Below are 27,943 nucleotides of genomic sequence, written 5' to 3' on the forward strand. Positions count from 1 at the left end.
ACCTTAAAGGACTATAAAGTAACAAAGGGAGAAAAACATCAAAATCCCTAGTCTTGCACATGGTGAGGTTTCCAGTCTCTGAGAGTCTGTGGCCAGCTGCCTTTTTCCAGTAAGGATAAGGTGCTGATGAGACTGCAGACCTGCAACAGGAAACTACATAAAATGGTTGTGTGAATAGCACTGAACAGGAATAATGCTGCTGGGAGACTGTAATGGATTATGCTAGGGAACAGTCCTGAAACCATGCCATGCAGTTTTCTTTGAGAAAGAAGTATTACCAAGGATGCTCTGAATGTGGCACAGCATGTTCTAGTGACTGCTGCAGTGGTGCTGATGTGAAACACCACATTCAGCTCAGCATGACTGAACTCTTTGGCAAAGCTTCGGATGGCTGGAATGGTGAAGGAGCAAAGCGTAAGTGCAGAGCCTTTTTGCCATTAAGTCTTTCCATCTAGTATTTTACTTAACACATTTGCACAGGAGCTTGTAAGACTTCTGCTGAAGAGAATGCTATGCTACTGTCCAGATTGTCAGAATAAAATATCCTATCTTGCTGCTGGTTGGTGTTTTGTTGTTTCTTGTTTTTATTTAAGAAAAAAGGTGAATTTAAATGCTTAGAACTACCATTTTGTGATACCTACTAGTAGTGTGATAGCTGATGTAGTCTGAAGTTCGGCATGGGTCCCAGCAAATACTACAGGTATTCTAAAGCACATGAAACATCCATATAAGCATTGAAAAATATTACTTTGCATATCAGTAGTAAAGTTTATGATACACAAAATACAGCAATTAGACATACTAAACATTTTCAGCAAACTTACCAAGATGTACATTTTTGATAAGTGTACAACAGTACGTTTGACAGAGTGTAGTAATACTTGCCATATCCTTTATCTCTTGAAAAATTTAAGGCTGTAGGGTGAAGCTGGAGAGAGGAATGATAGTGACTGCTGGGGAGAACAATGCAGCAAGTATCCAAAGGCTTGTTGCTTTGAGACTGCTGACAGAATTATCATTGTGCTGTAGTACGTGTAATATTAGTTCCTCAGACTTCGGAGGAGAGGGACTGGCCAGCTGCAGTCAAATGTACAAAACATTGTTCAAGCCTTGGGCAAAACCCACCACAATAAGAACAGCCCAGTCTTACTGGGCTACCTTATCTTTAGCACAGCGAACTGAAAATCCATGATTTTTCACATACCTTGTACCCTTTTCTGAAATGACTTAGCATCTGCCATTCCCACTGAAGAAGGGAATTGCTGCCAAAGCCAGAGGAGATTTGGAATTTGTCATTGCTTAGCTTCAGTATTCTTCTGAACTTGAAAAACCAGTAAAGGAACAGTAAAACAGGAAAATTTAGTTATCAGTTTAAATGTAAGATTTGTGGGTCTTTACTGGAGCAAAAGCAGTATCAGCAATATAATTAAACTAATTATTTAGGTAACTGGGAGTATTTTGTTTAAATGAATTTGCTGATTGTACTGAAAGAGGGGGGTGTGTTTATCTGAAATACTCCCAAAATCATACAGGCTTGAACAAGTAAAAGTGGGCTGTAATACTTTAATATAGATAGGAGTAGTGAAAGAGTTACAGCAAAAATAATTACAGCTAATCAGCTCAGCTGTATGTTTTTAATAGCTCATTGTAGCCACAATGGCAACGTCATCTGAAGAAGTGTTGCTGATAGTGAAGAAGGTGCGTCAGAAGAAGCAGGATGGAGCTCTGTACCTGATGGCTGAACGCATTGCGTGGGCACCCGAGGGCAAGGACCGCTTCACTGTCAGCCACATGTATGCAGACATCAAATGTGAGTGCACACTGCTCCTGCTGCAGTCAGCAGTATTGCCCTGGATATGTAAATACAGCACAAAGCTCACGTGCCATGTAACGCTGGGTATAGCTAAGTGAGAAAGATTGCAAAGGTGTGGTGCTCTGGCCAGGCTACTCTGTAGCAGCAGAGATCAGGACTGTGGTGAAGTATCACCCGCTTAAGGATGCTACCACAGAACTTCTGTAGCCTTCAGATATTAACTTACACTGCATTTACTATTAACTTTGATAAACTTCTACAATAAATTGAACAGAAAAATAACCTGTGCCATATGCTTGTAGAGGGAAGGGTGGGAGGAGGATTGAGGACGCATATAGGATTTTCAGTCTAACACAGAAACTATCTGGCGTGTCATCTGTTTAACTCAGTATTTAAAGCTGTTTCAATTTTCATATAAAATGAACTCTGTTTTATTTTCATCCAGCAGACCATAGCTTCAGAAGTGTCAGCTTCTGTAGTTTGGCCTAGCTGGTAACATTCTGAATAAGCATTTGCTGTTGCAACAGCAGAGAACTTGCAAGTCAAAACTAAACAGTAAATGTCTATAGCATGCTGCCTTTCTGGCTGCAATTAGTGCTCATATTTCATGTGCTGTAATGCCAAAGAAGGAATAAAAAGTAAGTTGTATGCGTCACTTGGTAATGGTTTAGTGATTATTGCTGTTTAAAGTCACATACAAGTACTGCAGCATGATCAAAAGTGTACGATGAATCAGAACTAAGATGCTTTTTTCTTAAATATAAATGTGATAAGAAGTTTAAAAGCCCTGTTCACCTACAATAATCAACTTTGTGAAGGTTTTATTTAGCTATTAACTTACACTTAAGCAGCTTGTATTTTAAATATGTACCTGTGTAGGCATTGAAGTATTTTTAACTTAGGTGAAAAATGCTTTTTGTCATCTGAAATAAAAAAAGGCTGAGATGTATTTGTAAATTTGTAATAGAGATGATGATTTAGTATTGATATCTGGTTCCTGTCTCCCACTTGCACTGGAGAAAGGGCTGATATTAAAAGTTAGGTTAGTGCCATTTGCAGTGCTTCACTAAAGTCGGTATAGCAACAGTCCATAAGCATAGCTGTCCCAGGCTCTGCTCCCTCTGGTTATGAGGATGGAAGCAGGAATTAGGTTTTTCTTATGAGTCATGAGGGTGTAGTAGTACCTTGGAGGCATTGGTGGTTGACTTGGGGAGCAGTAGTGGCTAATTGCACTTAGCTCACCACTGGAAACTGGGATCCAGATGTGCTGTTACCCACCCTGCCTCTGCTTTCCTACCGCTGTCCTTCCGTGGGAGCTGGGCCAGCTGGAAAGACAAAAGGTGGTGCTTTGCAGTGGGTCAGTTCCTTGGTTCAGCTTGCTGCACAAACAGTAGCAATCATACAAAAAATGTAGCAGGAAGAAGTGGAAAGGGGGAATGAGGTCACCTTTCAGTAGCAGCCTGGATTGGTTCCAGGTTAAAACGTCCAGGTGATGACAACCTCATTTGCAGCAGTTTTCTATGGATGCTGTGGGGAATGCAAAGATGAATCAGGACTCCTGAGCAGGAGCTGAAGGATATTGAGCAACAGGCTGCTACTCTCTGTGTCTTGTATTTTAGAGTGGACAAGGTGCAGGGTTCAAACTAATTCAAGGGGAAGACTGACTGTTCCACTTTCATGGCTGCAATTCGCACACAGGATAATGGTATTTAATTGGATGATGAGGATAACTGCTTATAAGCAAATACTCTAGGGAAGACAGTTTCTTGTATAAGCTTACTGTCTGTCTCTCTGCAATCTAGGCCAGAAAATCAGTCCAGAAGGTAAAGCTAAAATTCAGCTGCAGCTGGTATTGCATGCAGGGGACACAACCAACTTCCACTTCTCCAATGAAAGCACAGCAGTCAAGGAGCGAGATGCGGTCAAGGATCTTCTTCAACAACTGTTGCCCAAGTTCAAAAGGAAAGCTAATAAAGAACTTGAGGAGAAGAACAGGTAAAGGGAAAGGAGCCTAAAAGTTCATTGTTTGTTTCTTCTAGTTGTTAGCTAACTATCATATATTTCTGTTAACAGTTGTTGTTATTTCAACATCATGCATGGTACAGCATTTGTTTCCCTAGTAAAAATCTCCCCGCTTTCAATTTCAAGGCAGTTCCTTGAGACTTACATAACTGTCACATGTTGAGACAACGCTTGTGTGCTTAGTGACACGTTCTTGAGGTGTAAAGGCAGCCAGTCTGGCTGCCACCCGGTCTTCCTTATCCATAGCTATGAGAAGAGAGCACCCAACAGGCAGTCTGTCTCTTTAGTCTTCTTAAATATATATGTATCAGTTAGAAAAGCTGCTTGAAAAATTTTTTTTCTTTTCCAAAAATTTTGTGGAGCCTGGTGGGGTTTTTTTTCCTCCCCATAGAACCTCTTCCCCCTCAAGTCAAGACTACTAAATTGTTAGGTATTTTCATGCATCTCACTTGAGATGCTGCAGTTTGTTACTTGGCATACAGGATGTTTATTTTAAGAAATGTTTTGAGAAGATGTTGAGGACCTAAGTCCTTTTCCCAGATGGGCTCTTGAGATACATTTCCATTCCTTTGAAATGTTTGTGTTAAATCACTCCCTGTGGCCACAGAGCTCCCTTCTCTGCATCTCCCCCAATGAATTTCACTTCATTCTAGTGTCTGCTGTGAATCCTCTGTCTGATGGCTTCCATTTCCAAAGACTGTTCTGGCTTTCAACATAGCTAAGTTAAAGCTAGATTTTTCAAAACATGAGAGCATTGCCTCGTGGGACAGACTGGATCTTAACAAGGTGATTTCCCAGCAGAAGGGCAAGAGCCCTTGTGCTGGAGCTGTGACACAGTCAGGATTAACTGGTTCCAGTACTGCAGCAAACACTAGGGTCTGCAGCAGTGTAGCCTGTTTTGGCACTGTTCCCATACTAATTTCTTTATGCTATGTGCCTTATTTCTGACAGTATTGGTGCTGAGAACATGGGCAGTCTTAGCTCTGAATCTTTGCCTCCTTAGATGGAGTTTTACAGCATCACACAATGCAGTATCAAGAGCTTTTCTAGTTACTGAAAACCCAGAATCCCTGCACGTACTCAGACATAGTGTGTTCTCTTGATTAGAAGTCCAAGTCTAGTGATGGGGCTTCATTAGCTTAATTGCAACAGATAAGGCAAAAAAGATTCAGCCTGTTCTGGAAGGGTACAACATCCACAGTCCCTGCAGCACTTCCTCCATTTATTGATATGAGCAAGTTGGGTACGTACCAAAATTCCTAGCTTTATTTCAATAACCAGAATAACAGACTGCTTTCTGCTGCACTAATTTGTAAGAATCGCTACTAATCCATACTTACGACAATAAGAAAAACTGGAGAAACTCTGGTGGTTAAAACATAATAGGGATATCCTGCCACAAAGCTTTCATTTCCACCTCATCCTACTTCATCCTTAGAGCAGCTAAAGACTTTTGTTTTGTCCAGATTGCAGTTTATCCATGTTCTTCCCTAGACCATGTACTTATGTATCCATAAGACTGATTTTTTCAGTCTTATGGACTTGTGTGCAATTGATCAAGACCCTAAGGTACATGCTAAAGATTGGTGAGGTTATTGGCGGATTGTGAACACATATGCATGTGTCCCTGAAAATAGCCCAGTGGGTTTCTAATAAGGTACACAGCTGTAAAAACAGCTGCTTAAACATTAGTGAAGATTCAGGTGTGCAGTCCTTGCATTTTGGGTAGTAAGAGTGATAACTTCTGTAAACATTGCTCCCTGGTGGAAGCAGTGACACGGAATGTGTCTCACACTTGTGCTGTGATTATGTGATGAAGATCCTACTGTCACCACAGAAACATAAATGAACAACCATCTCAGGGTAATGTGTTTCAAGGAATCTTATCCCATAGATATTTTGTGATTTATACTCTTGCACTAGAGTAGAGATCCATAGCTACTGAATTTTAAGGTCTTAAACCAAGAATTGGACAGTGCTGAAACCTCCTTCTTTTCTCATCATACTTTTGTTATGGAACAGCAAGAAAATTTGCTGTGCTTTTACAGTTGAGGAGATTCCAGTCCTGGTGTGTGAAGACACAAAAGCACCACAGAATATTTTAGGACAAGACATGAATCCCACATTAACTTTTTCTTAGACATTACTGTTTTCTAACATTCAGTGTTAACATCCATTTCTTAAGTCTTTTCAGACAAACAGTGCTATTGCATTGGTTGTTTACATAGTCTTGTTAAGAAAGGCACAGCATTTTGAAAGAAAAGATGGTTTCTGTTCCTTTTGTGAACTCGTGTTAGTTGTGGAAATACTAGTAATTTATTCTACAGTGTTTCAATTCTATTCAATACATTCTTTTACCAGAATGCTGCAAGAAGATCCTGTTTTGTTTCAGCTCTATAAAGACCTTGTTGTGAGCCAAGTAATCAGTGCTGAAGAATTCTGGGCCAACCGTTTAAGCCTGAATGCAGGGGATAATTCTGCAGCACCTAGTAAGCAGGATGTGGGCATCTCTGCAGCATTCCTGGTACGTTGAACCTCTAACTTACAGGATTTTAGAGCAAACAAATTGGGGAAAGTGAGAGTTCTGCTCATGCACTTTATTCCCATATACATGAATTTTGTACTTTTCTGGTTCCTCAGCATCTCTCCGCTATTCCAAGTGTAAAGGAGAAAAAAAACAATTTCCTGCTCATCTGCAACCTCAAAGTTTTGTCAGTTTAAGATGCCCAATTTGAACTTTAAATTGCCAATAGGCAGATGATGTTTGTACTGCTGCTCTGCCTCCCATAAAACAGGAGTGACGTGAATATATGGTCACTAGATTAGACTGTATTAGCTTAATAAGTTAAAGAGCATATCTGTGGCAGCATTGACATGCATAAATGAACCCTTCCACCTAAGGGTTTTATTTCCTTCCCAATTTTTTAAACCAATACATGCTTTCAGCTACTTGAAGAACAACTTGTGTGTCTGAAACCTCATTTTCTCTCTCTTTTTCTCTAACTTTCAGTTATTTTACCCATTTGTGGAAACCATGCTTCAGTAATTTCAGTGCAGTCTAAAAGTAATCTAGGTACAACTTCAGATTCTTCACGCAGAGACATGGTTCTACTTCTGCAACAAAATTCACAGATAGGACTCTTTAGATGGAATCCCACTTCCACCTTTGTAATGACTGTGCTCTTAGTGGGTGTGGGAGAGAAAGAGGAGGTAGGAATTGTTTTAATTTAGCTGCTGTAAAACCACTTGGTTTTTTCCCCCTCCTTGGAAATACCTGAATCAGTTGCCAAACAAATTTGATTGCTGATTTCCTCCCATTATTTTTACACCTTAATATTAAAAAAAGAAATCACAATGAAAAGTAAACGCACCAAACCTTCAAAACTGAAGCGTTCTTAAAATAACTGGTTATGCTTCTGTCCTCTGCATTTCTGAAGAAGAAATCTTCAGATATTTGTGTTTCCTAATTCAAGTTAAACCTGACTGGCTCTCCTGAGAATGAGTGCTTCCCTGGGAAGAAGATGGTACAAAAGCTAGACTTGAGGTACACAGGAAAAGGAGGAAAAGGCAGCAGCCTGTGCCATCATGTACTTTTCCTGTTTCTGAGAGCTGGATGGAGCACTTCCCTCCTCCAGAGCTTCCTAAAGAGATCACTGAGATTTAAGTTCAAAGTTCTTCTAAGCTAACACTGAAGCTTTAAATTTAATGTTACTTATCAGTTATACTAAGGTGTTTTTAGTGTATAAGGGAATAAGGTATAAGAGCCATAAATCCTTTGTCACTTCATTACAGCCACTGATTATTCACTCGCTGAATTGTTGAGTGAACAATAAAACATGAGGCATATACAGTACACTTACCTATTTTTACTTTGACACAAGGATAAGCATAAATGAATTAAGCATAAATAAATTAAGCTTATCTTGTTTTGACCAATGGAGTGCTCTTTGCTTTCTAAAGCCTGCAGTCTGCTTGTTGAATTGTCCCTTAGGTGGCAAGTATAATAAAATAATTCATGTTTGCTCTTTCATTTCTCGTTGCAAAATACCTACGTATGATCAAATATGCTGTGGATTACTGGAGGAAGAAGATTATTTTACCTGCAGCAGACCTTGCTTGCAAGATGCCAGTTCTTTTCCTTCTGCAGTCAGAGAAAGCATCCAGACATGACTGTTCTTTCCCCTGTGTGCTTTTCCTTAGGCTGATGTACGGCCTCAGACAGACGGCTGCAACGGGCTGAGGTACAACTTGACTTCGGATATTATTGAATCCATATTTCGGACATACCCTGCAGGTAAGAGCGGTGTTTTACACATCAGACACACCCAATTAAGACTGGTCTTTTTACTGTCTTACTGTGGAAAGACTAAAATGTTAGTCTGAGCCTGTAAGTATAAGGGATCATATCTTCCAGTCCTCTGGATAAATTTCCCTGCCTTATTAGAGGGATGGAAAGAAGCATATTCTTACGTTTCATATAAGCATAAAATATGCTTTTGAAATGAAAACTTTATTTTATTAAATGAAAACATTTTAACTTGTGTTGACTTTTTATTTTTTAAATTGTGAGTAAATGTTTGATTCCCGTGATACTCTCCTACTCAGTGTTGCAATTGTTACTTTTCATGAAATCACCTTTGGGAGGAAAAGAACCTGATTCCCATCATTTCCCCTGCACTATAATGAACATTGATTCATTCTGGCCCCTAGCATGGGGGTAATTTAAGAGTGTTGAGGCCAGTGTTACATGCACTTTTCAAAGCTTTACAGGCCTAAAGGAGTTCTTGTTTGCTCATGCTTAATACTGCAGTCCCTTCCATTTAATGGGAATGAATGGAGGCAGGCAGAAAGCAAGGAAGCCAGCAAAAAAATGTTGACATAAAATACCCTGTTAAGATTTGTGGAACAGTTTGTAATCGTTCTGGGTTTCGTTCACAGTAAAAATGAAATATGCAGAGAATGTTCCACATAACATGACCGAGAGGGAATTCTGGACACGATTTTTTCAGTCTCATTATTTTCATCGGGATAGGCTCAACACAGGCTCAAAAGACCTCTTTGCAGAATGTGCCAAACTGGATGAGAAAGGTAAGGTGGTTGTCTCTGAAAGCTACAGATGGTCATAGAAAGTTAGCTACAGCTTTGCCATTCTGAGCACATTTCATAGTGAGAGCATTTCTTGGAACAAATTAGCCTTTGGAAAGTGGCAGCACTAGAAATAAGCTTTTACTACTAATTCCATAATATGCTGTCAGTTACTATGGAATAATTTTGTGTACATAATAGGTTTTGTTTTGTGATATGTGCACCATTTACAACAGGTACAGGTTTTGTTATAGATGGGGTTTTAATAAATGGGATCCCTATTGGTCCAAATTGTCCAGAGGAGTTGCCATCCCTGTTCTCTGTCAGTCTTTTTAATCTGAAATGCTGAAGTATTACCTGACTTAAGTTTTTTATGAAGTTTTGAGATAGGTTTGCAATGATACAGAATTGTGGGGAGCTGGGATCACTTACCACCATTCCATAATATGGATTCTGGCTAATGAAAGCATTCTATTAGGAATGCAAAACCCTTCACAAGTCAAAGCTATCACCAGATATAAACTCATACTACCCAGGCAGGGCAGCAAAACAGTGCCAAAATTAGAAGAAGCACAATTGAGGCTTCCCAGCTCCCACTAATAAAAGTGCATCTCAATTTATTTTTTTAATCAGTGTTGAGTGATGTCTAGAAGTTGGTGAAAACTGGGTTAATTAGTAGGAAAATGTTTTAGAGTAACTTCACACATTTATTGCTTATTTTAAATGGAACTTCAAAAAAGGTTTAAAGTTTTAGTCTCAGTGTGATTTGGGCCTGTGCAGAACCTTTGTCTTTTAAAGATTAAATATAACCTGATGATCCCACAATTATTCTATTTGTTTAGATACAGTTTTTCATGGTTTTTTTCCTTTGTTTCACACAGGGTTAAAAGCAATGGTGTCTCAAGGAGTGAAAAACCCCCTGATAGATTTAACAGCTTTGGAAGATAAAACATTAGATGAAGTAAGTACTTGGGGGGAAAAAACAGGAAACAAACAAAAAATCCAAAAGAAAACCATACACCTTCCTTAGTTTCATTTAAGGATTAGTGAATCCTTCTTTTAAAATCACTACAAATGCTAATTTTAAAACAAATCCCTCACTAGGCAGTTGGAGTGGTTGGGTACTCAACATTTCTACTGTTGTGTGTGTGTAGGGAAATGGAGACTGTGCCCATGGACCTTTGTGCCTCACATCTACCTTGGTGTGCAGGGTATAAATGCAGGACTTCCCTTTTTTAAAGAATTACTCTTTCATTTGGCTTTTTTGTCTAAACTGCACAAAACAGGAAAAAGTCTTTGATTTGTTCTTACTTTGAACATTGCTACTTGATTTGGCCTAACTGAAGGACACTTCATACAGTTTTCTTTTTTTATCTTTAAATACCTGTCTTTGCTAAAATTACGACTAACTTGAACTAGTACCTGCCTCCAAGTACAAGTTAAAACAATTGATGCAATGGTATACCATATTGTGAAGTAATTTAGAGATGTGTTTTTCTGCAGTTGATTTAACTGAAACTGTTGAATTGTAATTAATAATGAAGCTGCATTTCTACGTTTTTTGGTGGGGTTTTTTGGGGGTTTCTTTTTTAATTTTGTGGGAGTTGTTCAAAGCTAGCAGTCTGAAACTGGACCATGAGTTTAGGGTAGGTGTGTTTGAACTGCTCTGCAAACTGCCCTGGTTTGCTTTTGAGGCTGGTTAACAGCAAAACTGCCCATGGGGTAAAGTGAGTTGCCTTCAGCCACCTGGCAGGTGGGGAACTGTCAACATTAAGGCTTGAGGTTTTGAATTTTCTATTGGTATCACATCCTCCTGAGCAGGTGTCATTTAGCCTGTGGGCTGCTGGTGTCCCACTAGATTTTAAAAAGAGGTCAGTAAAACAACTGCTATCTCTTCCTTGCCATCAATGCCTGTGTTTTGCACAAGTGATCCTTAGGGGTTTTTTAAGCTAGTTCTGTTTCTACTTAAATCATGGTTTTAAAAAATTATCTGTATTAGACTTGCTACCTTCTCTCTGACACCTCTAAATTGCAAAGTGTTAGCAGAATAAAATAGTAACTGGAGCTTTTTCAAAGTACAGAAGGTGTGCAGGTAGGGCAAAGGTAGGAAAATGATGCTCTGGATGATGACGCAGGGGAGGTGGCTTCCTGACTGAAGGGAAAACAGAACTGTCCTGCTGCTCTGGAGGCAGGAGGGAATTAATGTTGTTTTCTTCGTAGGGCTATGGCGTTGCTTCTGTGGCCTCTACGTCAAATGCCTCAAAGTCTGCTAGAGAAAGTAGCAATGCTGCCATCATAAAACGCTTTAATCATCACAGTGCCATGGTCCTTGCAGCTGGCCTCAGGAAACAGTAAGTTTTGGTGTTGTGTAAAAGATTTTTGTAGTAAATTTTAAGGAATTTCCAAAACAAAACCACATTTTCAGTTATTCATCCAAACTTTTCTTTAATTTTTTTATGAATTAATTATTTTGCTCTAGAAAGGAAAATACCTTTAGGTTCCATTTTACTTTATAGAAGTTTTTCAGAGCTGTTTGAAATGGTGACTTATTTTTAGCTGAGTTATCATATAAAGCAGATTAAAAAGGAAAGAATGTTTCTGCCTTAGATCTCTAGCCCTGGTGAAGGCTGCAGAAGTAGTGTTCTGTGTGCTGTGCGTAGGTGAGGTCTGGTGCAGGCAGTTGCTATTTCCTGCCTTCCAGGAGCAGGTCTGGCTGGGGCAACCTACAGTGTGGCATAGGTGGATCAGATGAAGGACTCCTCAGGTGCAGTACCCTGCCCCTGACCAAAAACATTTATAAGTCATCTGCTCTACAACTGCTTTATGGACAACCAGCAAGGATTACTACTCTACCCAAATCCTACAGACCTGAACTGTGAGAGGTCTTAGTTAACACTTCCTTCTGGTTAGCTGGGCTCCCTCACATGGTTCTTTGGTTTTGCACAAATTGAACACTGCACCTTAGGCAATCTCTTCTGGGCAATGTGTGTTTCTGTTTCTCAGTTCAGAAAGGGACAACAGGATAGCTCTCCTGGAGCAGTTGTATTTCAGGGCTCCCACAGCTCTGCTAATACCTGGTTGCATAACTGTGTATACAAAGTGTTTCTAATTTAGCCACGATTTTGCTGTGTCCCACATGCACTGTTGGCATGCTGCTATTTCTGAAGAGAGGGACAAGCACTTTCTTCTGCTGTTGAATTTCCCCCATGACAAACGGGGTTAATGTGAGCAGTGGTTCCTTCTGTCTACATCAGCTGCTAGAAATTAAGACATAAGGGGAAAAAAACCATGCATATAAAGTCTTTGAAACAGATGTATTTACTTTGTGTCTAGCTTGTATTTTAAGTTTCCTGTGAGGTGAATTCTTCTTAATGCTGTTTCTCTGTTTTAAGAGAAGCACAAAATGACCATTACAGTGAGACCAGCAGTACGGACGGAAACTCCAGGGATTCAGATTTCTTTCAGCCACCACTGAAAAAGGTATAAAGTTAGCTGATGTGATTCTGATTGAATGGAACTGGAAGCTCTGTCTCAAAAAATTGCTGAAAGTTCCTTACTTGTTTTATGACACATCTGAAATGAAACTTTTAGCCTGGTTTAGAAGTATATAGAATAACAACCTGACTGTCTATAAGAAGCCTTGTACCTCTGTTAGTAAAAACAAATAGACTACATATTGAAGTGTTGTGCTGTTTATCTCTTCAGTAGTGCCCAGTGCAAGTAAAAAATTCTAAGATGCTTCAGATTGGACCCAGAAATCTGGTTCTTCGCATTTGCTGTGGTTCTGGTTTTGGCCCCCTTCCTTTAGTTTTTCTTTCAAATGCCCAAAAACTTCTAGAGAACATCCATCAGAAAAAGATACTGTTGTTGAAGCACTAATATTAACCTGTCAAGTGTGTTGTTTGTAGAGGGGATGATGAAACTGGCACATGACAGTGTTCATCTTAGAAGCTGAAGTGAGGTTGAACTAAAAGTCTAGTGATACCTGGTGCAATGAAATACAGGGCAACAGCCTGGTCTAGACTAATCAGATCAGCTCATAAAGTGGAAGAGAGTACTGTAATTGCTATAAAACTGAATTGAATACTTTTCCTGGAGTTGACAGCCTAATCAGAAAATGTCAGAGGGACTCAAAACTTTGCTGTATTGTGAGAAAACCTTTTAGAATACATGTGTTGTTAAATGTTGGGGTAGTCTTTGACTTTCCCCAAAAGCTGCAAGTTCTACTGAGCAGAAAATGATATAGTAAGACTAGAAGAAATGTGATGAAAAGGGGAGTGAAAGAGTAACAGGAGAATAGGAGACTTCAGAAATAGTTTTGTCATTGTATGAAGTCTGATACCACTGTGCTGCTACCTCTCACTGCTAATACTCCACAGCTCTGCTGTCACCAGGTAGCTTGGGGTTATTACTTTGGTTTTAGTCTTAGACTCCTGTATACCAGCTGTTAAATCATTACTATTTCTGCTAATCTGGTGTTAGGTGCACATAAATAGAGAGCACAAATTATTATCTATGTACAGCAGAACACTTTTTGGAAGTGGCAGGGACTGCCAAGTTTCAGACAGAATCTGGAGAAAAAGCGATGGTGCCAAGACTTGCAAATGGCACATCCTGAACAACATTGGGCATCACTCCCTCTGGAGGGTGGGCATGAGTCATTCCATACCTGGGTTTTCTTTAAGGTTTTAGTAACCCTCCAGCTCAAACTTGGTGAACCAGAAGAAAGCACTGGATGTATGGAATTGTGCCTTCATTAGTAATGTGTATCATTATTTGGCTCATTTTAGGTAAAACTGCAGGAGGCCATTGAGTATGAAGATTTATCAAAGAATAATAGCGTTAAAACTATTGCACTAAACTTAAAGAAGTCTGATAGGTAAGTTAAAATATGCTCAGCTCTTTCAGCAGAGCCAGTTTATCAGGGGTTTCATCACAGCCCACACAGGGCCAGCTGATTTAGTCCCTACTGTGCCACACTCAGGTGTATCACAACTAAGTTTCAAAATCTTATATGAGCTTTTATACAAACCAATTTCCAAATGATTCCCTCTTAAATTTGTATTTTTCTTTCTCAGGATGGTTGGGGTAGGAAGAGACATCTGGAGATCATCTAGTCCAATGCCCCTGTTAAACTCCATTGCTTTTTCAGAGAGTTGAGTCTCTGTAAGCTGACCTGAATGACCTTGACATGTAATTTCTGTGAAAGCCTAACAGACCTCTGTTCACAGTTCAGCACTTCATTGCAGCTTTCAGTGGAAAAATGTGTCATATATGAAAATATATACAATTCCAAGAAAAATCCACTCCCAGGAAAAAAGTGCAGTTGGGATAGTTTGGACTGCTCACTGGTCTAGGATGTTTCTAGTAGTAGTGCTCTTGTTTTCTAGACTTTTGAGTTTGAGAACCATAGAGGTGACTTCAGAAAAGGAGCGATGCTACCAGAAAGAGAACAGTTCCACATGTGCACCTAACTTCATTTAGCTTAGTTTCAGTTGAAAATGATGTGAATTGCTCCATTTTAATAATACTTCCAGAATCTGGTGGCAGTGGTAGCTTTACATTGGCAAAATAATGATCATAGATTCAGCAACAGAAGCTCTTCTTTTACTGCCATACTATCCCTAAGCCAGCCTCTTCCCATGTGGCAGTATATTGTACTCTGTCAATAAATAAATTAGTGTCAACAGTTGCAAAGTATCTAAAATTAGAAACATTTGAAGAACTGTCCAGGAGTTTGCTCTCTTGCTTTAACAACACTCTTACTAATAACACTTTTCCCTTTTCTCACTTCACAGGTATTACCATGGTCCTACTCCAATTCAATCACAGCAATATGCAACCAGTCAGGATATAATTAATTCATTTCATAGTATTAGACAAGAAATGGAAGCATATGTACCCAAACTAACTCAGGTATGGAAGAAAATTTTTAAAATGCCCCTCTTAATCTTACCTTAGCATCTTGCTTTCTATACAGTTTTGTGTCTCATGTCTATTGGAGTTTTAATTTTACATGGTAAACTTAAATTATCTCTAGTTTCTGTTGCCTGATTTATTTTGCAGGTTTAGGGGATACCTTTTGAGCTGTTAGGTTTAAAATCTACACAATAGGAAACTGAGTCATTGCTGATGCTCAGTTATATTCTTCTGTTCCTGCTTTCTTTTGAGGAAATGGTAAAGCTATAGGGTAGTAAAGCAGGACAGTTATGCACAGGCCAGTGTATTGATCCCAGCCTCAGAAGTTTAGGTTACAGTGAGCAGGTTTTTAACTGAACTGGTCTTTTGCTCCTAAATGCACCGGGACTGTGAGTCTGCTGTGGGCTGCACGGAAGCTCTGTGCTGGCACCGGAGGGCAGCAGAGCCCTGAGGCCAATCTCCCCAGCCACTCTCTGAACTCTGTTTGTAAACCTAGTTTGGCCCTAAGTAAAGCAGCCACAACTCTGCTACACTTCAGCATAGTAATTCTCTTATTTCAGAGTTAAGTACACAGACAGTTAACGGTGTAGGTAAAGAAAAGGGTTGTTTTTCCATAATTAATTGGAGAGTTTTCACTGCAAACAAGCTATAGCACTTAAAGGCACTGTACCTAATTCTGAAGAAGAGCTGAACCTGAACTTCATTGTATCTGTTCAACTAATCTTATTTTAAAAAGAATTTATTGGAAAAAGTGACCTGAGATACTTGTTCCCTTTCTCTCCAGGTTCTTTCAAGTGGTGATGCTGCCAGCACTATTGCAGTCCTGTCACCTGGAGGAGCACTTATGCAGGGTGGAACACAGCAAGCCATAAACCGTAAGGATTTGGGATGTCTAATGCTTTAATCGTATCCTGTTGCATTGCACAGCACTGGCTGGCTTGCTGTTTCATCTCTCCCTTAGAATGTGTTACAGTGATAAAGGAAATTATGGAAACATGTAGCTGAAATAGTACTGGGTTACAACAACAAAAGAAAAGCAACAACCCAGCCACACCATGGGGGTGGTAATGGCTACACCAGTGCTGAGGCAAGTGAATGAGAGAACATTTTACACAGCAAGTAATGAAGGAAACACCTGATAGATTCTAAATTATCTTACTGGGTTTTACTTGTTCAGCATTTCTGATTTTTTTCCTGGATTGTAGAAAATACATATTCTGTGAAACTCTGAGGAAGCAAGGCCTAGATAATTGTCTGAAACTAAGTTTTTTGCAGCCTGCATTTAAGATCCACAGATTGCTGTGAAAAAAAGGCAGCTTCCTTGTAGACTGCAAGGGCAAATCAGCCAGCCTCTCCTTCTTACACCTCCATTCAACCACTCCTTTCCCTGTTGTCACATTGCTGCCACTTTGAGTTCCTGTCTCTTTAGTCTCACAGCAGATGAATTCCTGTTCTCAGGATTTATAACAGTTTGCCAGTTTATCTTGTGTAACTTGGTCTGAAAAGCAGCAGAAATTAATTCAGACAGCTGAAAAAGCAAGTATGAGTTCTTTATGGTACTGAAAGTAAAGGAGTCAGCAAGCAGTGGTGAGGCTTTCTTACCCATCCTGGTTGACATATTGGGTGCTACACTTCACCTCTTTGAGCCTGACCACCACTTTTTTTTTTAACAGCCCCATCCTGAAATTTGATATTCACTGTTCAGTTCACTGTGCTCATCCTCAGTGACTACTTGTACTTTTTGTTTGGGTTTTTACAGTTATGGCTCTTTCGTTGTTCTTGAACCCTGTCACTCTTTCTTCTTTAAGAGTACCTGGGACACAGTTCTTTTTTCCTGTCTGGATTTTTCATCTTCCACATGCTATAACCATATTCTCATTGCCAACATAAGACAGAGGGAAAAACTTGCAGTATCCAGAATTCTTAGCACTGTGTTGTGAGGACAGCACAGTGCTGGTGCCAGCCGCAGCACTGCCATGCTGTTAGAATAATGCAAATACACTGCTTCTAATCCTGGATTAGGTTTGGTATCCATTCTTTGCCTGGCATGGATCTCCCTAAATAATACACAAGCTTCCAAGTGTAGAGCCATAAATAGCAGCTGACCTGATCTAATAGCTGCTGATAGTCTTGATCTAATTGCTGCTGAGGTATGAGGTGCCTCAGTGGTCCCTCCCAGCCAGCCTTTCTGTGACTGTAGTGGAAGTGTACATTGCTGACCTCCTTCATTACCTTAGTTCTCATTTTTCATGTGATAGTTTGAATGATGTGAAAAAACCCTTTTTCCTGTTGCAGAGATGGTGCCAAATGACATTCAGTCTGAACTAAAACACTTGTACGTGGCAGTAGGGGAACTGCTACGACACTTCTGGTCCTGCTTCCCTGTTAACACGCCATTCCTAGAAGAAAAGGTAAGGCAGGGCTTCCTCTTATGGGCCTGGTTCTGATGTGGCTAGACCATGGTTTGGAATGGCTGTCATTACTGAAGGACAAGAACTAATGCATGTGCCTTAAAGCAGTACAGCACTTACTCATCTCTAGAACTGAAGGTCACAAAATAACATAAAACCTTTTTTTTTCAGCAGTTCTGCTGGTGCTATAAATTAAAATCATCCTTTTCCTTGCCTCCCTGTTAGCTCCCTTTAGGAGCAGTAGCTGTAAGCCAGTTTCAAACAGAATGGTCAGCTCTGTTGCAGCTGCAGGGTTCTTATTCCACTTTAAAACACAAAAACTAAAGCCTCCCTTCCCCAGCTCCAAGAAAAATAACCTCTTCAGTGACAGTACAAGTGGAGTTTTCCTTATTCTTCTATCCACTGCAAAAATCACTGTCCTACCTTCAGAACACACACTGCTTTTCAGAACTGAGTTGCCTTCAAGGACAGCCAGGTCTATGACTGTAACTATTTTTCTGTTGCTTTTGACCTCACATGGATAACAAAGATTTGCATTTAGATACGCTCATATGTCTGCTGCAAAATATGGCCTGAAAATCCACAGTCTTTGCTTGAAGCAAAAAACCATTTTATGAATATCTTTTATCTATTTATAGTGTTTATTAATGAAGTAATAATCAGAATGGCACGTTTCACTTTCAGTCATACTGCACTTATCTCAAAAATAAATACACGCCGGAGAAGCGTTAGAGACTGATATTTGAGTAACTTTCCTTCCTCAAGCTACTTGACATACTTGAAGTAGCCCCCAGAATTAGTTATAAGGTATTCTGTTGGAGAAAAATTTGTTGAAGGAAATGGAACTTCTGTCTTACTATAATTCTTCAGTGTCGTAATACTGGTTTCTGTCTCTCTCAGGTTGTGAAAATGAGGAGCAACTTGGAAAGATTTCAGGTTACAAAGCTCTGCCCATTCCAAGAAAAGATTCGAAGACAATATTTAAGCACAAATGTAAGGGAAAGTACTGTTTAATTATGTGGGTGCATATTAATAATTGCAGTCTTAACTATGAGAGGATGGTAGTTTCTTTGTTACTTCTTATCCTAGGGCATCTTAATGGGTTTTTTTGACTAGGAAATGGGCAGAGGGACATTGGGTACACAGTTAAGCAGTCGTCTCTCCCTGTCCAGCTTGCTGAGTGATGCCAGCAACTGACAAGAACTATAAATTGAGATTACCTGAGTGATAGAACAGAAAGGGGAAGTCACATTTCATTTTTCACTTCCACCATGAAGTAGAGCTTGAGCAACTTCAAAACTCTCTGCCCATGTCAGATGTGAAGTGGTGGTCACAGACTAAATACCAGAACAGACAGCACAATGGGGTGTCACTTCCCCATGAGCTTTCAGCTCAGCAGCTCTCTGCACTGCTCCCTCTGTGGATATTTTGCAACAGACCCTCAAGGTCCTTTCTGTGATTTTAGCAAGATTAATCATAGTGAATAAAAGGAAGAATCCACCTGAAAGGGAGGGAAGGGGATCTGTTTTCCAGCAGCTGGGACAATGTCTTTCCCTCTCTTTCAGTTGATAAGTCATATAGAAGAGATGCTGCAGACGGCCTACAATAAGTTCCACACGTGGCAGTCCCGGCGCATGCTGAAGAAGACGTGAGGGCGCATCCTGTACAGGTCTGAGAGCAAAGCCTGCAATAGGGTAGGACTACAGCCTAGGTATGTGCAGATCTTAGAGTTGTTGCAGGAAGACCTGCAAGCTGTGGACTTCTGGAAACGATGCTAACTGAACTTGCACATTTTTGAAAAAGAACTGAGATTAAACTTGAAAACTGGGGAGAAAAACAAGGAAGAACCAAAATGGAAGAGCTGAGGCGCAAAAATATTTAAAAGACACTGTTTACTGCAGTTACTCAGGAACTGCTTTTGATTTGCATAAAGAGCTGCTTTCAGAAATAAAACATTTAAAGAGGGTGTATTAATAAAATTTGTTTTTCTGTCTAATTTTTTTTAAGAAGTGTATGGCACAGGGTAGATCTCAAAAGTTTTTCTTCACTGGATTCTGACATTTTCTTGAATTCTGTTTGTACTTTCTGCAACAGTCTAACAGTGATGTTTTAAAACATAGCTGAGACTGTTTTTGCTTCAAACATCTGGGAGAGTGTAGCTGTCAGAAGACAAGCTCCTGCCATATGTTTCCCCACCAATTGGAAGCAAGAGACATTGCACTGAAAGCTGTTCATGGTCTACAGTTCCTAAAGGTACACAAGGGCAAACTTTTGCCTGAAGTCTTCAATTTTTATGCAAAATTTTTTCAGCCATCAGTTTTGCATGTTTCCTTTTGAGTGCAAGTGTGTGCTACTGCAATCTTTTTTTTTTTTTTTTTTTATGGTGGCATTTGTTCTGAGGAGAGAATGTGTTTTTAAAAATGAAGTTAAATAAAGGTTTATACAAAAGAAGTCATTTATTTTCAATTCTTAGGCATTTTTTATTTCTTCTCCTAAATCTGTTTTCCTTCACTCTTCCCTTTTGACTATTACACTCTTTTTGGCGAATTGATAATCATTGCAAAGAGAAAAATGTGTTATTTACACAGTGTCCATAGCTATTGGGAATCTGTGCCATACTTTGTTCTAAACAGAATCAGTTCACGGTTTCAGAACAACTTGTCTTGTATTAAATGTGACTTAAATGCAAAGTAACCCCCTTTTTTAAGAATATATGCAGTTTAATGACAACCTTGTATTTTTTTTGTCACTTTGACTGGACAAAAGCCCAGTATGGGCTACTGAACTTTTTTACTTCAGATTAAATGTGACTGTTAAAGATGCATCTACTACAAAGACAAATCAGACTGACAATATGCATTCAAAGCAAGCACAGCAGTGTTCAGTACAGCAGAAGAAATTCCCCAAACCTGCATGATGGCTTAATACTACATTTTGGTATGATGCTAAAACATAATAGTATGATGTTGGGTTGATAATTCTTGAAACTTCCTACAGCAGAAAACTTGTATTGGTGTAGCCAAGTGGGTGCTTGTTCTGCGCTGCTGCTCCGTTTATGCAAGAGGGGTTTTTTCTTTACTGGTGCGTGGAAGTCAGCGGCTTCTTTTGACCCTTTTCTTTCAGATTTTTGTATTATGCTATAATATTTTGGTAAAAGCTGAGTTTCAGTTAAGCATCACTGTCTGCACCAAAGTCCTGTTCAGAAATGTGTGCATATTGTTCAGCCTCATTCCCTGTCTGCTGCTGCAGATCCATGCATGATCCCTGCTCTGCGCTGTCCGTGAGGTTCTGCTACAAGAAATGACTGGGCTCAACCAGAGATGCCCGTGTTCTTGACAGAGTGAACATGTCACTGGGAATAAACAGATGTACTACAGCACTTGGGGGATGAGGTGCACATCTTGTCAGTAGTTACCTCTTGTGAGGACTAAACTTTCTCTAAAATTTAGGCTTAGGGTGTGGCTTTATGAAGCCAAATCCCCTTGTAAGTGCAGGCAGCTCCCAGAACAAAAGGGTAATTTTGTTCTCCCCCTACCCAAAGCATTTGATCTAGCAATTCTGGGGCCAAATTGCAACTGTTTCTTGAATGCTAACACACCTTACATCATATCAGAGGGCTAGGGTCAAGAAAAGAGATCTGATTTACATTCTAACTGTGCCTGAAGCTATGAACAACGCATTTAAGTATTAGACTGCACTGAGACTTAATTTTAAAAAATAGTAGGAGAGTTTTGAATATGGAACTAATTCACCTTTAATTGGAATCAGTATTTCATGTTCCTGGAAAGACTGGGCAAAATGGTTAACATGGTGAAAAAGTGTCAGTGCATCACAAGAACATTTTACAGCTCCAAGGACTGATGTTTATAACGATTTTGGGGATGGTGTTGCAATAGCTTTAAGTTATTATAATGATATCAGGCTATCAAAATGTACATTAATGACCAGAACTAGGGGGGAAGAGGACTATGATAATAAATTCAACAGTTTTGCCTAGAGACTGTACAGGCAAGGCTGCTATGCACTTCATACTGCTTTTTCAGGTATTGTGGCAATAAGGCGCAGGCCCCTCCTCAAGTAAAGGGAGGTAAACTAAATATTCTTTCTACATTGTGTTCCCCTTTTCTGTAGCATGGTCCAAAACACAGATTCATTCCTTAAGTTTTGAAACTGAATCATCGTGCATTATATTACTATTGGAATCTTTATACTGACTTGTATTTTTAATGAGAATTCATAAAACTTGTATCATTGGCATTGATCTAAGATTTGTAGAATAAACCCTACTGAATTCTGAAGTGAAGTCTTCTCTAATGCTTAGGCTGTGTTTTCTGGTTGAATTAAATCCCTAACAGGCTCTATTGAGGTCTAAATTGAGAGAACTGTATATAACTCGCTTAGCTGTCCCTTGATGCTGATAGGTCAGCAGCAAAAAGGTTACAATATAATTACTGTCAAATTGTTTCATTTTCAGGATTTGAAAACTTCTACTGCTGCACACGGAATCTACACCATTACAAGTGCTACTGTCCCTCTGTTCCCTGTCAAAAAAGCCATTTTTAAGTCTCCAGGGATTAGTACTCTGCTTGTTCCATATATTGATGCAGCAGCTGTTGGTTCAAGAGAGCTGCACGGGAGCTTTGTCAGTCACTAATCCAAGGTTTCCTAGTAATGGAGAAAGGATAACGCAGATACCAGCCTGTGCATTTCAGCAGATGAAGATACTTAGATGCACCACAAAAAAGGCTGGGCTAATTCTCTCCTAAGAGCTCTACCCCAGTCAGGGACAGGGGGTGACAATCTTCCACTGCAGCCACCCTACAAGTAAGCTTCTTACATGCTCATGGGGTAGCTCTCTAGACTTATCATCTGCAGCTTCCTAATGTGGCAAAGGTCTCACCAAGGCCCTGTTGTGCTTTCCCATATGGATGAGTTTCCCCACCACTCTCTGCTCAAGGTGTTTTTTTTAGAGCTACAAGTATTTTCCCTTACTTAACGCTGTAACTATATCCTTACAACTTCTTGGTGGTGGTATTAGCTAGAAAGCTTTCCTTATCCTTGCCCAAACTCCTGTTGAACAGCTGCTTTATCCAGAAAGTCACTTGTATAAGCAAGGAAGGTGACAACAAGAAAGCTTAAGACCCAGTTTTCCATTATCCATCCTGTTTCCCTTTCTTAAGGGAAGAGCCTGCCCAGGCATCCCTGTGGCTTTGGAGCCTTTGTATTGCAAGAGTTTCAGAGTGTGACCCACAATATTCTGAACTTATTTCTGTGCTCTCCCTTGCCCTGCAGCGAGAGCTGGAGCTCAATCCAAATGAGACACAGCAATTTATTGAATAGCAATCAAGAAATGATCTGACGCTGATCTTCAATAAACCGAGTGACAGATGTGTTCCTACAGCAGAGCTCAAAAGCCTGGGGAACCACTAAAATACCTAACACAATCTCCCACATGTTTTCAGGATACTGCATTTCCTCTCAGCTCTCTGAGCACATCATCTCCCCAAAAGATAGCCAAGCCCTTGTCTGTAATGCTGATAGCAAGGGAGTTTGTTAACATCCTAGATGGATGATACTCTGCAAAGGCTCTTTTGGGCTGGAAGTGACTAGCCCCAGAGGTACAAGATGCAGTCAGCACAGCTGACCTGGCTGAAGGAGCCAGAGGCCACGGACCAGAGCCCAGGCATCTCCTGGGCACTCCTGTGCCCAGCCCTGGGCAGCCAGCACCCCATGGACCCCTGGTGCCCTCAGTGAGGGAGCTCTGTATGCTTGCACCCCAATTCCTACAGCCCACAAAGCACCAGTTCTCCTTGTGCTGCTCTCCAGGCTCACAGCCGGGTGGCAGAGTGCCACCACAGTGACAGGAAAAGTGCCTTCAGGAATGCAGCCGAGGCTGGGGCTCCTTGCTGGCAGTTTCCCAGCCACATGCTCTCAGCTGCTGTGATTCCCCCCACAAACATTTCTATCCCCTCCAAAACCTGACAGCCCTCTGGTCTTCCTCTCCCAATAGAAGTCCACATACCCTTCATCATGGAAAAGCCAAACTACTGCAGTAGTTCAGGTGTCAGCATATCCCCAAGGAAAAAATGCCCTGGACTTAGACCCTGTCCTCCCTGCATACTAAGATCCTGTTGGTTTATTACCTCACTGACAGCCCTCACAAACCACAAGTTAAATCTGAATCAGTTGAAGGCAGCTTTCTCCCAAACACCCATAAACCTGGACACAATTTTGTTCCCTAGAGCATCACCTTCCACACAGCCCCACTCCATCCCCTTCCGTCCCAGGCTCACTCACAGGCACATCCTGACAAACCATCACTTTATTAGAATTCCTGTGCCCAGCAGAAGCAGCCTCAAGCACTGCTGATACCCACACTTCCCTGCCCCACCTTCCTCAAGCAAGCTCCTGCCCTGTGTGCTCACCCACAGAACTGCCCATCACCTCTTAGGCACAATGCAATCTCCACCACACTTGGACACCATGGCCAAGCACCTCATAGCCTGGGCATCTCAGATCGCTTCTGTGTAACCTCCCCAGGACTTGGCTGCCAACACAATCCATGTGGACCCACAGCTGTGCATTTCATCCTCTAAATCCTAAACTCCATGTGCATCATCTCAACAGGACCCCAATTGCAAGTTCCAGAGAACAGAGGGTAACGCACTATATGTGGGTTCACAATCACTGGCTCAGTGGCTACAACAAGAGGGAAGCATTGAAGCATACCCAAGCTAAAGCTTCTGTTAAAAAGACAAGACTCAAAAACTTTGGGAATTGGCCAGAGGTGACCAGACTTTCTGGGGCAGGGATTGCCTTTCTCCAGGTACTGCACAGGGAGTGTTGGCCTCAGGTGGGGATTCCAGCCTGTTGCATGAACCACAGTGTGTTGGCTTCCTCCCTGACCTCACCTGCACCCGATGGGCTGATCCAGATAAAACAGCATTGACAGGAACTTCATCCAACATAGCATGTGTCCCATGATCGGAATTGACAGCTCAAATGCAACAGCCCCACAACAGCCACTTCCCTGTAAGCACTCCCCCCATTGCTACCTTTGCCCAGCTCTGCAGATAGTATGTTAAGGAAATAAATGCCAAGCTGTAAAGCCACGTGGATCCTAAGTGACAATCTGTGAGCCTGGGCATGGCTCCCCTGTGCTTCCGGCCACGAGCTGATCACGAAGGGAAACAGCAGCGAGGGACTCGGGAGCAACGCTGGCATCAGCCTGATGTGACTCAGCAGGACAAAGATTGCCTGGCCAGATGCAGGCAGCAGATATCCCTGCTGGTAAGCACCAACCACCCTGTTCTGCAACACCAGGCCACACAAAGCACATCGCTGTGCAAAATGCTTCCCAGCAGCATGGCACAGGCACCTGGGGGAGGCGTCTCTCTCTACAGAGACATTATGTCACCAAAACCAGAATGTTTCCTTTTGCCCTGCGGCCCTGCAGAGCTCAGGAAATTGCACCCTCACAGTATTTCTGCCTTCCTCAAGGCCTTTCTGCCTTCCTCACCCTTCAGGCAAAGCTCCCAAACTGGCTTGTGCTGTTTTACAGCAGACAGTGGAATGTTTCTTTAGGGGTCTCATTCCTGGACAGGGATCCCGGGTGCTGCAGCAATGGAACAGCCTTTCTCCATGGCTTGCCACTCCCTTGGACACAGCTCCTCTCCTTGCCTTAACAAAAGCAAACACATACAACAATCCAAAGACAAACACAGGGGTTACAATTTGATCTGTGATAACCATTCTCGGGTGATAACCACTACTTTACACTGAGCAAACACTGACACTCCACCAGAACCAGTGTCAGAGCTGTGATCCAATCCTTAAGTGAGGTCCTATTCAGCTAAAGTATTCAGGATCTCTAACCAGGGATTTAAGATGCATTTTTCCCCAGAGAACCAGGAAATCCCTCTTCATCCTACTCCCTCCCAGGAAGCTCTTCATGCCACAATTTCTAGACCTCATGTCACAAGACTGACAACCCTTTTAGCTCCAGAAAGGAGGATGATCCCAGCCAGGCCAAGGCATTCCCATCGGAAAGCAGACATTGCCAGCAATTTCATCGGTGCTGATCTCTCTCTCATGAGGAGAGGCTGCTGAGAGCAGCTTTGAGCCTCATTCCCCAGCCATACCACTGACAGGCTGACTCCATGCCAAACACCTTCATACCAAATCACACAGGGGGCAGAAAACAAACCACCCCCCCCAAAAAGCAGTGTCCATTCCCTTACCAGCCCCAAATCCAGTGGTGCTAGGCATTGCCAGCCCCTGCTCAGATAAGTACTGTGACAGACACCTAGGTAGGGACATTGCGTTCTCACTCTTGGGGAAATGGCTGCTTTGTAGCCCCTCTGCTCCCCGCCTCACCCCGCTCCTGCAGCAGCGACTGCCTTTTGTGGGGCTGGGATGGGAACACAGCCCCAGGAATACCAGCCCTGGAGGAGCCATGACACTGGACAAGTGCCCTGGCAGCATGGCTGGCAGAGCCTGGCCTTGATCCCTAAGCCCCCACCCCTGTTTAGTATGGGCAACCTGGTTTCCAAAGCCCCAGACATGCATTGAACCCCTCCCTGAGAGCTCCCTGTCATGTCCAGGCTGGATGAGAGCTGGGACAAAGCACTGCCAATCCCAAGACTCTGTATCTGGAGACACGTAAGAGAGAGCGAGTTCCCCTGACCTGAGATGGGAGCAGAGGTGCCCTAAAGGCACAGCCAAGCCTCCATGGGGGTCAGTAACTGTTTCACTACACTCAGAGACCAGCCAGAAGAAATCCTCTCAGTGTGGAGAGCTGCTTCTGGGGAAGTTCACAACATCACAGCATCCTAGTGCTAAACCAGGCCCCTCTGTCCTGCAGCTGTTAGCTGTACCCATGCAGAGAATGACACAGGCTTGTGGAGCTCTGTCCTACATTCAGGAACATTCCTAGGGAGACAGGCAGGAAGGGTGAGCGATGCTGACCTGGCACACAGCCCCTGCCTGGGTGCAGCCGGAGCTCTCACAGACACTCACAAACACAGCCCCCAGTCTTGGGGGAGCATGGGCACTGAGACACGGCACAGCACCTTCTGCAGCCTCCTATCACTTTGGGCTTGGCTCCATGAAACGCAGCTTGGTGCTCTCCTCCAGACACAGCTGGCATCAGGCAGCCAGAACCAGGTCCCTGCCAGCACGCGTGAGGGCTCTGCCTTGTCCTTGTACTCAAAGAAATCCTTGTCCACAGAAGTGTCTGATGTGTCAGCGTCAACAGCAGTAAACCCGACTGTGCCCAGGAGATCCTCTGCTGGAAGAAGTATGGGATAGAGAAGCTACACTTTACAATCCAGGGGCTGATTTCCTGCCAGCTTGGTTCAGTCCATGGTTAAACTGCATCTCCTGAGAAAGGAGTATCACGACCCAGGTCTAGAACTACCCAATGCTTTTTCCACCACAGGAAAACCCACAGACATGGGAAAGAAAAAGTTCACAAAGACGAGCAGAAGTAGTTCTGTTTCTGCCCTAGCCAGACTCCTATTTAATCCCTACGGGGCACAGCACAGCCCTGCCCAGAAGCCCTCCGTTCGAATGCTGACATTTCGTGCTGTGTCCCTGCAAGAACGCCTCTCCCCTGCAGCCCTGACTCACAGCCGTCGCTTCCCTTTGTGCAGCTCGGCTCCATTTCCTGCGCAGCCGGCGATGCCCGGGGCCAGCAGGAACCGCGGCCACACGGGTGCAAGGCTACAGACAGCCTGCGAGGGAGGCACCCCTCCTGCTCCGGCACTTGCTCCGCTGCCTCAGCTCATTACATTATTTCAGTATTACTGCCCCCGAAGCATCACCCACACCCCCTTTTAAGTGATAAAAATCGAGCTCTCCACGAGAATCTGATGCTATAATTAGACACCCTTACAGCACACACGGCTGTGTTACACAACACGGCTCGGAGCTCCTGAGTGCCGGGTGAAGCTACATTTGCATTTTAGTCACATCACAAACAAACTCTTAAAGGAAAATCTCCCGAGTGGTCGTGGTTACTGAGCTGTGGTTCGGATGACGAGGCAGTCTGAGAGCACGCAAACAGATTTCCCTGGTCTGAAACTAAAGCAGACGTGAACTCCAGTCACCAGCGGGTGTCAGTCCACAGGACAAGACTGGCGTTAGCCAGAAGTAAAACCTCCAGCACACATACAAAGTGGATGGCAGGTCCTAACTACCGACTGTTTGCTCTATATCCAACCCCCTTTATGGCACACAGGTTGTTAAGGCAGACACAGCTGCCCACAGTTCTATGCAAATCTCACTGCCAGACAAGAAATGCCTTTGATTCATTTAAAGGTTAATCTCAAAAGCCAGGCTCCAAACTCCAAGGCTTCACAGCTCTATTACATTTGTTTTCTTTTCCCTGCAGCAGCAGGGCAAGTTCCTGCCCAAACTTTTTCCTACAGCTGCACCAGGAAGCACTGGACTAGCTGCAATAGCTCACACTAATAAACTGGATAAATAGTTCACATTACTCACTTTCAGCTAACACGGTGATAGCTCTGTCACTTTTAAAGGGCTGGGTGAAATGCCCTGCTGCAGCAGTGTGTGCCTTGCAGGAGCACTACAGATCCTGGTGCAGTGAGAGCCATATGGCATCTCCAGACAGCAGCACTGTGAGCCAGAGCCCCAAGCTCTGTCTGCAGCTTCCCCACCTCCCTGGTACAAT

The 27,943-nt window shown here is 42.2% G+C and overlaps 1 protein-coding gene and 1 long non-coding RNA gene across 2 annotated transcripts; one reads left to right on the plus strand and one right to left on the minus strand.

The window, feature by feature from the left end:
• GTF2H1 (general transcription factor IIH subunit 1) lies at positions 1 to 21,553 on the plus strand. The gene is made up of 15 exons (XM_042038444.1): positions 1 to 414; positions 1,642 to 1,810; positions 3,616 to 3,808; positions 6,197 to 6,359; positions 8,036 to 8,129; positions 8,774 to 8,923; positions 9,802 to 9,881; positions 11,141 to 11,271; positions 12,313 to 12,400; positions 13,711 to 13,799; positions 14,719 to 14,836; positions 15,624 to 15,714; positions 17,135 to 17,250; positions 18,151 to 18,243; positions 18,816 to 21,553. The coding sequence occupies exons 1-15, from the start codon at positions 388 to 390 to the stop codon at positions 18,900 to 18,902; spliced, it is 1,689 nt and encodes a 562-aa protein (XP_041894378.1). The 5' UTR covers positions 1 to 387; the 3' UTR covers positions 18,903 to 21,553.
• Positions 727 to 27,485, minus strand: LOC121669468. Its single transcript, XR_006017776.1, has 3 exons — positions 26,881 to 27,485; positions 7,936 to 8,123; positions 727 to 3,138 (listed from the first exon to the last, which is right to left on the minus strand). It is a non-coding gene; the product is annotated as an uncharacterized LOC121669468 (long non-coding RNA).
• Between the last annotated feature and the right edge of the window lie 458 nt (positions 27,486 to 27,943).

The sequence above is a fragment of the Corvus kubaryi genome, unplaced genomic scaffold (genome assembly GCF_017639235.1).
Source record: "Corvus kubaryi isolate FWS band 111438036 unplaced genomic scaffold, C.kubaryi_AGA036_p1.0 37392, whole genome shotgun sequence".
NCBI lineage: Eukaryota > Metazoa > Chordata > Aves > Passeriformes > Corvidae > Corvus > Corvus kubaryi.

Coding starts and splice junctions, on each gene's coding strand:
- GTF2H1 (XM_042038444.1), top strand. CDS start 388: ATGGCTGGAATGGTGAAGGAGCAAAGC. Junction 1,811..3,615: donor CATGTATGCAGACATCAAAT/GTGAGTGCACAC, acceptor TCTGCAATCTAG/GCCAGAAAATCAGTCCAGAA. Junction 6,360..8,035: donor GCATCTCTGCAGCATTCCTG/GTACGTTGAACC, acceptor GCTTTTCCTTAG/GCTGATGTACGGCCTCAGAC.